General features: G+C 40.8%; 1 protein-coding gene across 1 annotated transcript in view; it reads right to left on the bottom strand.

Annotated features, from left to right (window-relative positions):
* The window catches only part of FBN2 (fibrillin 2), a 140,151-nt gene that overhangs the window by 85,160 nt on the left and 41,752 nt on the right, over positions 1 to 13,239 (bottom strand). Inside the window, exons 10-14 of the mRNA XM_070742837.1 lie at positions 12,083 to 12,289; positions 9,139 to 9,276; positions 7,270 to 7,389; positions 5,771 to 5,896; positions 5,287 to 5,409 (exon numbers count right to left, since the gene is read on the bottom strand). Coding sequence (XP_070598938.1) covers positions 5,287 to 5,409; positions 5,771 to 5,896; positions 7,270 to 7,389; positions 9,139 to 9,276; positions 12,083 to 12,289 — 714 coding nt within the window. The remainder of the gene's footprint in view (positions 1 to 5,286; positions 5,410 to 5,770; positions 5,897 to 7,269; positions 7,390 to 9,138; positions 9,277 to 12,082; positions 12,290 to 13,239) is intronic.

The following is a 13,239-nucleotide window of genomic DNA, read 5'->3' as shown; positions in this document are numbered from 1 at the left end:
CAGAATGATGTGAAAGCGGCCCATGTCGCCTGATAAATTCGCATCGTAGAAGGACGTCTAGCAGCCTGAATAGTGGTAATCACGTTGTCCGGAAGTTGACAACTCCTTAAACTGTTCCCCTCAAGTGCCAAGCGGTTAGATGGAACCATTGTGGGTCCGGATGGGTTACAAACCCTTGGCTGAGGGAAATCTGGTCGTCCGGAATCCTCCACGGTGGGGAGACAGAGAGCCCCATGAGGTCCGCGAACCAAGGCCGTTGCGGCCAATGCGGTGCCAACAAGATTATGTCTGCCCCTTCCACGAGAACTTTCCCTATCACCTTCGGGAGAAACGGAAGGGGGGGAAAGGCATAGAGTAGTGTCTATGGCCACGGAAGGTGAAGTGCATTGACTCCCTCGGCTCCCGGTGATGCAAACCGGGAGTAGAACCTTGGGAGCTGGGTGTTTTGGTTTGTGGCAAACAGATCCACCGCTGGTTCCCCAAAGCGATGGACAATTTCCTGAAAAAGAAGGGGATCGAGTCTCCACTCCGCCGGATCCAGTTCCTGACAGCTGAGCCAATCCGCCTGCTGGTTGTCCTCTCCCGCTATGTGCTCCGCCCGTAGAGAGGCAAGGTGAATCTCCGCCCAGTCGAAAAGCAGGACAGTTTCTGTCATGAGTCTGAGTGACCGCGTCCCGCCCTGGTGATTTAAATGTGGCCTGGTGGCCACATTGTCCGTGCAGACGAGAACATGATGCCCCTCCAGCAGGGGTAAAAAGGCCTGGAGTGCCAAACGGACAGCCCGTAACTCCAGGAAATTGATATTGACGGGTTGTAGGTCCTGGGGTGTCCAGAACCCTTGTGTCACCTGGGAGTTGACATGGGCGCCCCATCCCAGGAGGCTGGCATCTGTGGTAAGAATGGTATATGACAGGTGTCCGAAGAGGGAGCCCTGACGCAGCGCCGAGGACCTCCACCATTTCAGGGAGGACCGTAGCTCCTGCCCCACGGAGATCAGCCGGTGTGTATGGCTTAGGCGCCACCGCTGGTAAGGGAGTAGGGTCCACTGAAGCATGCGGTAGTGGTAACGGGCCCAAGGAACAATGTCCACACACGACACCAGTGTCCCCAGCACTTTGGACAGTAGGGACAATGGGGCTTTCCGGTGCCGTTGAAGCCTGTTCACCAGTGCGCACACGTTGAGTTGTCTCTCTGTGGAGAGATACACCCTGCTGGAAACTGTGTCTACCACTGCACCCAGATGGGTGAGCCTGGTTGCAGGCACCAAATGACTCTTCGGCACATTGACCATGAAGCCATGGTGTTGTAGTAAGGTCAACGTGGTCTGCAACTCCCGATGCGCTGTTCTCCGGTCGCCGGACAGAAGGAGAATATCGTCCAAATATGCAAGGATCCGGATGGACTGGGATTGTAGCTTTGCCATCAGCGCATCCAAGAGCTTCGTGAAGGTGCGCGGGGCCGATGAAAGGCCGAATGGCATTGCCCTGTATTGCTGGTGCGCGTTGTGCAGGCAAAATCGAAGAAATTGACGATGCGCCGGATGTATAGGGACGTGCAGATAGGCCTCCTTCAGGTCGACCGAAGTAAGGAAGTCCCCAGGCCGAATGGCGGCCAGGATGGAACGGAGGGAGGCCATCTTGAACCTTCGGTAGACAACGTATTGGTTCAGACGTTTGAGGTTCAAGATGAGCCTGCAGCCCCCTGATGATTTGGGTACGAGGAACACCCGTGAATAAAACCCCGTACCCACCTGGCTGCACGGCACCGGCTCGATTGCCTGAATATCCAAGAGATGCAAAATCTCCTGTTCCAAGAGAGTCTTTCTTGTGGGGTCCCTGGGTACAGGGCAAGCCACAAACTGGTGAGGAGGATTTTGCAGAAATTCGAGGCGTAGCCCCCGAGATACGGTTGCCAGCACCCATGAATCGGTGGTAACTGCCTGCCAGGTTCTGCTGAAACGCTGTAGCCTGCCTCCCAAAGGGACGTCGTGTAGGTAGTCACTTTGAACGCCGAAAATTGCGCTGCTGGGATCCTCGGAAAGGACGTCTGGTTTGGTGGAAGCCTCTAGACCGGTCCTGGAAGTAGGAACGGTCACTTCTATAAGGTGTGGAAAAGGTACCTTGGGCATAAGGCCGGGCCGGTTGCGTTGTGGGTGGAGTCTGGTCCCACCGAAAGGACTGGCGTCGAGAATACGGTCTAGTCCTTCGGTCCTGGCGCCGGTACGATCTAGGGAGGACCTTCCTCTTATCCTTATCCTCCACCAGGACGGGCTCGAGAGCCTCCCCAAACAGTTTAGAGCCCTCAAAGGGGGCGGAGGACAATGCCCACTTCGATTTGGCATCCACCTGCCAGTTTCTCAGCCACAGAAGGCGTCGAGATGATATGGTGGACGCCATAGCCCTGGAGGCGAATTTAGCGGCATGCAGAGTGGCGTCCGTTGAAAATTCCGCCGTCGCCAGGAGTTTATTTAAGTCCTGTCTCAATCGGGTGTCCTCGGGCCCCAGCCGGGCCTGGACCTCCTGAATCCACATAATGGATGCCCGACTGAAAAAGGAGGCAGTAGATGCAGCTCGAAGAGCCCAAGCAGCCATCTGATGTGTCTTCTTTAAGAGCGTCTCCGCCCTACGCTCGTCAGGCTTGAGACTATCCGCATTGTCTGAGGGCACAACCGCCGTGGAGACTAAGGTGGCCACCGGCTTGTCCATGGGGGGAAACAGCAACAGATTTTCCATGGCATCATCGAACGTATAAAATCTGCGCTCCAAGTTCGAAGGGCCTTGTGCCGCAGCCGGATGTTGCCATGGGCGCTTGACGTTCTGAAGGAAAATCTCCAGCGCCGGCACCTTGTCTGATTCCTTGACGGGCTCCTTGCACAAAGTGGCCGATGTGCGCCGGCCATCCCCCGATTCCACCGGGGCCGCTGCTCCCGGCACGTCCAGGGCCTGCTTAGCTTTGTGCAATAGCACCCGGAATAAGGAGGGCTTGAACAGACCTGCCATTGCTGGCTGCTCGGGAAAGGTAAACTCGTCATCTGACAGATCCATTCCGTGGTCGCTGTCCTGCTCAAAATTGGAATGGTCATCTGCCATGGAATCCAACCCAGTAGGGGGCGGTGGAACTGACCAGGGATCTCTGGGTTGAGTGGCTTGCGAAGGGAAGGTATGAGCACGCTGGGTAGCTGCTGCTATGCCTTGTGTGTAGGCGTTGGCTACCATGTCTTGAATAGCAGGTGAGAAAGCCTGCCAAGCATCTGATTGCTCTCTCAGCCCAGCTGCCGTGGGTGTAAAAGTAGCAGAGGGACCATAAGCTGTCTGCATTCCCACCTGAGGCATGGCCTGACTATGAGAGGATGATGGTCGGTCAGATCTGACATTAGGTGAAGGCAAAGGCGGAGGACACTGGGAAGCCTGCCTGTCAGGTGACCAGTCTCTATCAGTTGCAGTCCCTTGAAATCCCAAGGCCATGCTGGGTGAAAGGGAAGATGGAGGAAGAGGCTGGAATGGGTGTATAATCAGTCCCCCTTGAGTGGGGGGGGGGGACAAGGCCGCTTCCAAGCGTTGTTCAAGGGCCTTAATTTTCCTCTCAGCTTCACGAAGCGATGAAGCTGACTGAGAAGACTTGCTCTTAGGTTTGCCCGAAGATTTCTCTTTGGCCTTTACAACCACCTTGCTCGGCTGGGCCTGTTCTTCCTCCCTAGCGACCTCGATTTTATCAGCCATCATAAGATAGGGGCAGCGTACTTACAATCATGATCACAATCAATTAGAAACAAAACGGTCCGAGCACAGAGAAGCTCACTCGCAAGTGAGGCTATGTGTGCAAACTGCCAGCTAGCCACAATTCCATTGGCAGCCCTGCCTCGGTGTCAGCCTCAGCGACAGTATCGAGGCAGAATAGGAGCCCTGTGACAGCTTGGCAGCCTGCCAGCTTCGCGCCAATTTGATCGCCGAGCCCAATAATTTTCACGCTTTCGGGGGCTCAAAAATGGCGGGCACGACGATTTCCTAGCCTCAGGAGGCAAGGCAGGCACCAACAGGGACACCGAGAGACCTCTCTCTCCTTCAACGTTGCTGTCTCCTTGACAGGCGTCCCGGAATGGCTTGAAAAACGCCGCCGCGATCCCCTCACTGTGTTCGGAGCGATCAGCTGTTAAGCGGCTCTCAAATAGCCACGGCGGCGGCGTTAACCTCTTGCCGCCCCCGTCAATGGGGGAGGGCGGACCTCCCCCACCTGGGGTGTTTGGGCTAAGTCTGGCCTCGGAGGTCAGTGACTTGAAGCCCCGTTGCTCCTTCTCAGGGCAGTACCCGCGGGGGGAAGGGGCCCCATAAGGAGGAATGGTGGGGGCGCTGCCCGCGGAGGGCAGGAAACCCCAAGCCGATCACGAACCTGTGGTAAAAGAAAGAAAAAAGATTACAAGGTTCAAACATAATTTTAATAATTTAGATATTATATTTAACATATACTTATCCCGGAGGGAAAAAAAAACTCAAGTCCTTAACCTCGACTGAGTTTTTTAAAACTGACTCCTTGGGGCAGCAAGGGGGCGGTATCTAATTATTATGTATTTATGTTAATTTAAAACTCAGTCCTACCAATAAGACTAGAGCTAAACCCATGCTGGACTCTCCTTCCAGAAGCATGGGAGAATTTGATGCTTCCATGGCCAGTTCCCAGCAGACCACAGACTGGCACCAGTCCGGCTGGAGACTCCTGATATAACCTATTCCATAATGCAGTTGAGTAGTTGGGGGCAATGGAGTTGGAAGTCAATGGAGCTATTTTTTCTCTCTTTAATCTGGTTGATGTTTAAACTTATCCAACATCATAATGGATGTATTTTGTTCAGTACCCGACAAAAAAAAAGTGCCATTGAAAAAAAGTGCCACTGGGTGGAATTCCAGATAGCCCACAAAAAAAATTGTCCCTGTGAAATATTCTTACTTATAAACAAGTATTATGTGTAACTAATTCTCCATGATGGTTCAACAACTATTATTGAAAATAATCTGGTTTAACATTATGCAAAACTAGTGATGTGTCTAGTTTTAATTCTGCAATTACATTAAAGATTTTGACAACAAAAGGCATATGCATGTTATAAATAATAAAGATTTCCATTACAATTTCAAATGCAGAAAACACATTACAAACACAATACAAACAAGAGTTGCTAGGAGTCAGGCGGCATTGAAATTTAAATTTGGTTATATTGTTATGTAAGTATAGAGCATATAGAACTTTTTACACAAATACTGGTCTCAACAATATATATATATGTATATATACCAGTACAGTAACGTCCATTAGGAGCCAGGACAAACCCAGGTTTACATATGCACTTGAAACTGCCATCTTCATTAATACACATTCCATTCAAACACATGTTGGTAGTTGTACATTCATCATGGTCTGAAAAATAAAACATTAGATATTACTATTGAAATAATAGCTGAAATTCTAAATACCAAAAGGTTTGTTTCTACTCAGAAATAGAATTTTGATCTAATAGAAACTTCCTGATATAGGACAAAAAGGTAGGGTTGTTGTTGTTTTTACATTTTTTTCCTTCTTGTGCCAATCCCATTACCCCGCACTTCAAAACCTGACAGTATCCAATATAATTTCCTAATCAATGGAGTGCATCTTTAGCATTCCCGCTTTTCTCGGGAAATTTGATTTTCCATTAACAATTAATTTGAGGAATTATAACTAAAACAAACCATTAATTCAGAGCTCACCTAAAAAGTATAATAAAATATGAAATGCATACCAACACAGTTTTTCCCATCAGTTGTTAGTTCAAAGCCAGCATTACAAATGCACTGGAAACTACCATCAGTGTTCACACAACGACCATTCTTACAAAGGACACCATTCTGAATACACTCATCAATGTCTGAGAAAAATAAAAGTAAACATGTCAATAATCAGCTATTATTATATCTGTAACAATTTTAATAGTACCTTTGTCTATAAATGATGGAAACCTAATAGCCAGATGTGGACAGAGGTGAGAGGTGGAGCAGCAAGAAAAAAATGGATCTGGCTAGCATAAAATGGGTATTTAATATAAAAAAATCACATGTTTTAAATCCCTTAATTTTTTCAATTTATTACTTATGCCTTCCACTCTGTCACTTTCTTTAAACCACAGATTTTAAAACCACTGACCAAAAGTTACTTACAGATTAAAAAACATTACAAGTATCTTTTTATAAAACAAATAAAATTAACTACAAAACTAAGCTATGACCCCAACCAAGGAATCAGATAATAAAGACTCCACATATCAGTTGCCTTCTTTGCCTTAAAAATAATGTGCAGTTGCCTGGGACATCATAAAATTAGGACTCTTTAATTCATAACCATATTGAGGCCCTAACTTGGATTTCTACATTTCCCCCAAAATCATTACCCCTCCCAGTAGGTTAGGGGCTATTTTTAACAAGTGTTCTTGTCTTGAATATGAACTTCTGCTGAACTTTGGCAAGTATGAATTCTCCTGGGGTTATAATTTCTGGAATAAAACAGATAGCCAGGATTAGAACAATTTTTGTTCTAGTAGCCATATGCTTGTATTGTGTACACACCAATGAGAAATTATATTAATTACAAGCTTCCAGAATTAATCATGACAATTTATTCATTATTTCATTCATTTAGCTAATGAAGCATTCAAGCAGCAAGAGGGTTACAGCTTTTCATTTTTAAAGCCTCAGAATATCCTGGATATATCTGGATATATACTGAAATCTGAGCTCTCCTAGTCAGCAGAATACTCTTTATCACCTGAGTTCAATTGAGTTCAATATATGCTATGAATTATAGCCTGTGGATTATAATTTTAATGCTATCATTAGGATCAAAATGGGTCTAGAAGCTTTGGATATTTTTTTTAGTGCTTTTCTGGCAAATGTTAATTTGAAAAAATGAAAACTGTGTTTGGAAAAAAGACTCATTGAAATCTTGTTAACAGAACCAGTAACTGTTTTATTAGAACTGTACATATGGAATGCTGCTTTACTTTTTCATGGTTCATTCTCAAAATGAGATACATGTGTGTAGGATCAACGGAGTTAAACATGATACAGTCTGTCAAATTTTGCTTCACTATACCATAAATTTAATTAAATACCTGAAAACATTAAATCTTTGCCATGGTTTATTGAAGAGACAAAATAATCTTGTTTTCAGAGTTGAATAAGTATCAGACTCAAATAAAATATAAGCATACATTGAATTGATAGATTGTAAATAATATTTCCATACCAATGCAAGCCTGCTTAGTAGGTGTTCTTTGGAAACCTGTATGGCATTTGCAATAATAAGAGCCAGGTGTGTTCACACAGTCTCCATTAGAGCATGGATTTGATATACACTCATCAACATCTGTTGGCATCAGAAAGCATGCAATCAGATTTCATAATTTATACATAATATTTTTTATAAAATACAACATTTCATAAACAAATACTATCAGCTTACCTCAATCACAAACTAATTCAATTCCCCATTTTAAAAATATAAGAATCACAATTCTCTAACTAAAACAAACTTAATATAAAGTAAAAATTTGTTTTTAATAGAAAATATTAAATTCCAGGCAAATAAAATCTTCACAAAGGAAATAATCAAATATAGATCTTTACATGCAACTAATTATTATTATTACATTTCTATTGTTTTTGTTTTGTAGTGATCTTGTCATACAGATTTAGTTATACTGATTTTAAAAATATAATAATAATAATAATAATAATAATATCAACAATAATAATAATTTATTAGATTTGTATGCCACCCCTCTCCGCAGACCCGGGGCGGCTCACAACAATAATAAAACAGTGTACAATGAACAAATCTAATATTTAAAAGAAAATATCTAAAAACCCATTATTTTAAAAACATACATATGATTAACAAGCAAAGCAAAATGCAATATCACAGAAGTCAAGTACAATAACATTGAAGTATTTCCTAGTCATAGGTCCTTATTCTATAGGGAAACTATTGCCCAACTAATTGTGAGCTGCACTGTGCTTGTAGATACTTTCTTAATGGTTTCTTAGATATTCTTTGAAAGTAAAGGTTACATGTGACCAGCCCAATGCTTTGTTTGGCAGTACGCCCATTTCTAAATTTTTAAAGTATGCTTAGAAAAAAATAGTATGTGTGCTAATTCCTAAAAGGGGGTACAACTTATGCATAGTACTTTATCTCTGAATTTGACAGAAAGAATATTTTTTTTCTATTCAGATCAATGAATACTGAATAATCAAAACATCCTTGTCTTTTAAGTTAAAAAAAAGCCTACCCAGAAAAAAATGTATGAAATCACATTGTGTTTTGACATATTGTAATTTCCCAGCTATACTACTCAAACTACTCTATGATTGTTTTCCAAACACTTTCCTCCCAAGTACTCTATTTAACATTTTAATTTACATAGGAACTTATTACAAAATATGTTATTTTGTTTTGTCCATATAAGCCAGTTATTTCAGAATCAATACTTCTATGGAGCTTTTTAAATGTATTGGAAATTTGGAGCTGGTAATTGAAATATGTATTAAGAATTGTTTCTGAGCATATTCTAACAGTTCAGTATATACAGTATTTCCTATCTGAATTTGTTCAAGCGTTTGATTACCTAGATAATTTTTCTCTAAAATGTCTTGAAAAGCAAAGGGCGAATAATAAAGAGAAGGTCTTTGGTGAGGCCGAAATAGATCTATCCCAGTCTCCCTTAATTTTCAAATTCAGCAAAAAACATGTGACATATATGTATGTATGTATGTATGTATGTATGTATGTATGTATGTATGTATGTGTATATGTATATGTATATATATTGGGGGGGGGAACACTCTCTTCAACATAAAACAATTCCTTTGATTGATATGTATTTTAAAGGCTTTAGATTGGTGAGATTACAAATAAAAATCATGTTATGAGCAATCATTTTATCAGTTATATTATATCAGTTCATCTAAAACATATCAATCTACATTTCAGATAAATCAGAGCTTGCAAAAATGCACTAGAATCAGAAAAATGACATTTCTAAAAGTCTGGTTTTTAAAGAAGGATATAAGATATATAATAAGGAAAAAATGTGAAATTGGAACTAGCACTCACCAGTACAGTCCCCATTGGCATCCTGCTTATATCCCATATTGCATTCACACCGGTAACTGGAAATTGTTGGGATGCAGCGCCCATTTAAACATAAATTTGGATGATGTTTACAGATATCTATTGTTTGATTGAGTATTGCTATAAAAAGACATGAGACAAGTTCTTATTTTTTAAAAAACAGTAGTTTTTAAATATTAAATTAAAAATATTGTTTTATTACCCTGTTTCCCTTAAAATAAGCTCTCCCCGGTTAATAAGCCCAATCAGGCTTTTGAGCGCATGCACTAAAGTAAGTCCTTCCTCGAAAATAAGCCCTACCCGAAACACAGCAACAACCATGAGATAACCACGCTTGCCATTTCCTGCACCTCAAAAATAATAAGACCTCCCCAAAAAATAAGGCCAAGCACTTATTTTGCGGGTCAAAATAAAATAAGATCCTGTCTTATTTTCGGGAAAGCACAGTAGGTGAACTCAACATTCTTTGAAGTCAACTGCATTGGTGGGATCTATTTTAGAAAGGATTGGAGGAAGATGCTGGAAACATTTCAAATTAAACTTGAGCAGACAACAAGGGTTTCAAACAGCTCAGCCAGGGTAAGGGCTTGTTATTTATTTCAGGTTTTTTTTTAGGGATAATAATTAATAATAACTTATTAGACTTGTATGCCGCCCCTCTCTGAAGACTCGGGGCGGATATCAGATTTCTTGTGAAAGAAAGTGGTATTCTAATAATCCTATAGAGAATTCCATTTTAAAGGAGGCTTCATATTACGGAGGCTCCCTTTTCCTTAAAAATTGAGATTTCCAAAGTATTTCAAGAAAAGCACAAGTTTGGCGAATAACAGGTGGCTATTATAAGGCTTCCTCTGTAGGAAAGCTGAGCTTCACATCTGCTGGGTGATTCTCTCAGAAGTTTCAAAAAAAGAAAGATGAGTTGAACACTACTGGGTCCTGGAAGTGGCTGAAGAACAGGCCAGGTCCTGCAAAGCCCTAGGAAACAGGTGCAAGGCCTGGAAGCTACAGCTACTCACACATTAGTAATCTCTGCAATGGGCTTGAGGTTCCCTGAGTGGCTAGCTTGGGAGCAGGGAAAAGGCCTTCAGATATCCAGATTGATGAAGGAGATCTATAGGGACAGCTCTGCAACATACCTGCATATCAGTCATAAGGGTAAATAACAGCAGGGGCACTGCAGTGGGTGTAACTTTGAAACTAGGTCATAAATAGGTTGGGGATAACTATCCTAAACTTTGTTCACTAAGTGACTAATTGCACATATGTACTAGTTGCACATATGTACTCTAGTTGCACGTATGTACTCTCCTACTGGTTTTTGCTTGGTTTCTTCTTAATTTAAGCACAATTGTAGATTTCTCTCACAGAACCTTGAAATTCATCATTTTTCATTCCTTACATAAATTGGTTGCATTGCAACGAAGGAATCTAGAGTTTTGAAAATGGAAATTATGTTTATGTTTATGTTTATTTAGATTTGTATGTCGCCCCTCTCCGCAGACTTAGGTTCCATTGGCATCACTGACAGTCTCAAAATGGGTGAACAGTGCAGTCAGGCGGTAGGGAAAGCAAGTAGAATGCTTGGCTGCATAGTTAGATGTATAACAAGCAGGAGATTGTGATCCTGCTGTATAGAGCGCTGGTGAGACCACATTTGGAATACTGTGTTCAGTTCTGGAGACCTCACCTACAAAAAGATATTGACAAAATTGAACAGGTCCAAAGATGGGCTACAAGAATGGTGGAAGGTCTTAAGGATAAAACTTATCAGGAAAGACTTAATGAACTCAATCTGTATAGTCTGGAGGACAGAAGGGAAAGGGGGGACATGATCGAAACATTTAAATATGTTAAAGGGTTAAATAAGGTTCAGGAGAGAAGTGTTTTTAATAGGAAAGTGAACACAAGAACAAGGGGGCACAATCTGAGGTTAGTTGGGGGAAAGATGAAAAATAACATGAGAAAATATTATTTTACTGAAAGAGTAGTAGATACTTCGAACAAACTTCCAGCAGACATGGTTAGTAAATCCACAGTAACTGAATTTAAACATGCCTGGGATAAACAAATATCCATCCTAAGATAAAATACAGGAAATAGTATAAGGGCAGACTAGATGGACCATGAGGTCATTTTGTGCTGTCAATCTTCTATGTTTCTGTTTCTATCCACCATGGGACTGATGAAAGCAGCACCACAACATTGCAATGCAAGTATTATCTGTGTTCTCCCAGATGCCCAAAACAGCACCTTTCACTGGGATACTTCTTTCATTAATCTAAGGAAAACAACTAGAAAGTGTGGATGTCACTGCCAGGTTCTGTTCCCTATCAGGAAGAAAATGGAAAGAGAGCCCATAATACATGAAAACATGGAAAGACTATGTTCAAGAATAAAACAATAGCCACAATTAAGAAAAATGTGGAATTGAGAAGGAGAATTCCGATGCTGTAAAGCTGTACTAGTGGAATTATGTACAGTATATGTATTTTATATGTTTGTGTTTTATGTTGTTTTGTTTTTAAACTTGGAAAATTTCATAAAAACTATTTTAAAAAACACGGGAAGATCAAATCTAGATCAATTAATATTTTTAATGAAACATTATAATGGTATGGGCTTAAAATGTAAGAATATTTTTTGGGGGTATAGGCTTAAAAGGTAAGAATATTTTTTTTAAAAAAATTGAGGACACGTAACACTGCACATACTGAATGGCTCATAAGTGCAATTGGAGTATGCTGGGAATGTAAAGAAACTTGAGAAGCAATGGAAAGAACCAGAAAAGAATCCAATTTATATTGTTAGCCATATTTTACTGCTAAAGTAAAACCCTATTCGTTTTAAGCATGAAGCAGAAAAGGAGATATTAAAAGGTTTGCTGTAAGAGCTTTCAGTTTTATGATTATGCAATCAAGTAACTTACTCAGTCCTGTAATGATGGGGCCATTTCCTGTGGGACCTTGGCCACCAGTCCCTATTCCTGTTCCATGCACACCTGGGGAAAACCCATTTCCACCAGGAATAGGGATGAATCCTGTTCCTCCCGGGCCAAAGCCATTTCCTCCTGTGCCACCAGGCCTGGAACCCCCTATAACAGGAATGCCATCTATGCAAAGTCCACGATATTCATCTACAAAAATTAAAAGCATTTTACAATCACATTTTTAAAAAAATGCAAATCGTAAGATGATACATCTTTCAAAACATGCATACAGACATCAATGCACTTATTTGAAAAACATCATTTCACTATAAGATTTATTATTCTTCACATTCAAGAATGACTATTGAGCAGATCTAGTATAGCCTTTTATTAAATCTAGTATACATTTTATTTAGTTAACAATTTAGTTTTAATTCACTCTATGATAAATATTTGTGATAACTGTGAACATTTAGATAAAATATAAGTCACCTCCAATTTAATCACACTAAATCATTTCTCAGGAAATGATGTCGGCTTTTAATAAGGAAAAGGTTATTGTAATTAAAGTAAATGGAATAACCAAAAGAAACAATAAAAGCTAGTACAAATCAACATAATAGATGCGGATAATAGAGGCAACAAATGAAGAATAACTCTGAATTATTTCCCACATCAATATTCTCCATTAGCCACTACAAATATTGTGGTCCTACTCAGCAAGTCAATGAGCTTACTAACTTACTAACTGAAGATGTTGTATTTCAATTAGCTTGAAGGAAAAAATGAGTTCTATATAGAACAACTCTTACATATACAGTAAAATATAGGAAATTAGCATTTCTCTATGCAGACAAATAGCTCATATAAATAAATTTTCTTGTTGCTTTTTTATTTCAGTAACATTCAACTTCACCTTTCAAAGATCCAACAGAATGAAAATATAAAAAATTGTTACCAGTTTAATTTAACAATGTAATAAAATGAAAGTTGCTTCATTAAATCCAAATGATTAATAACTCCTTCAAATAAATTTGTTTTACAGAATTATTTCAAATAACAGTAAGAAAAACTGGCTCAATCAATAACAAATCAGAATCAGTGGGGCTTAATTTGATAACTACTTTAAAGTGAGCCTTTTCGTTATTTCAGGATTG

The sequence above is a fragment of the Erythrolamprus reginae genome, chromosome 2 (genome assembly GCF_031021105.1).
Source record: "Erythrolamprus reginae isolate rEryReg1 chromosome 2, rEryReg1.hap1, whole genome shotgun sequence".
In the NCBI taxonomy this organism is placed as follows: Eukaryota; Metazoa; Chordata; class Lepidosauria; order Squamata; family Dipsadidae; genus Erythrolamprus; species Erythrolamprus reginae.
Note: the sequence above shows the minus strand (reverse complement) of the source record. Positions and strands in the feature narration are given on the sequence as shown.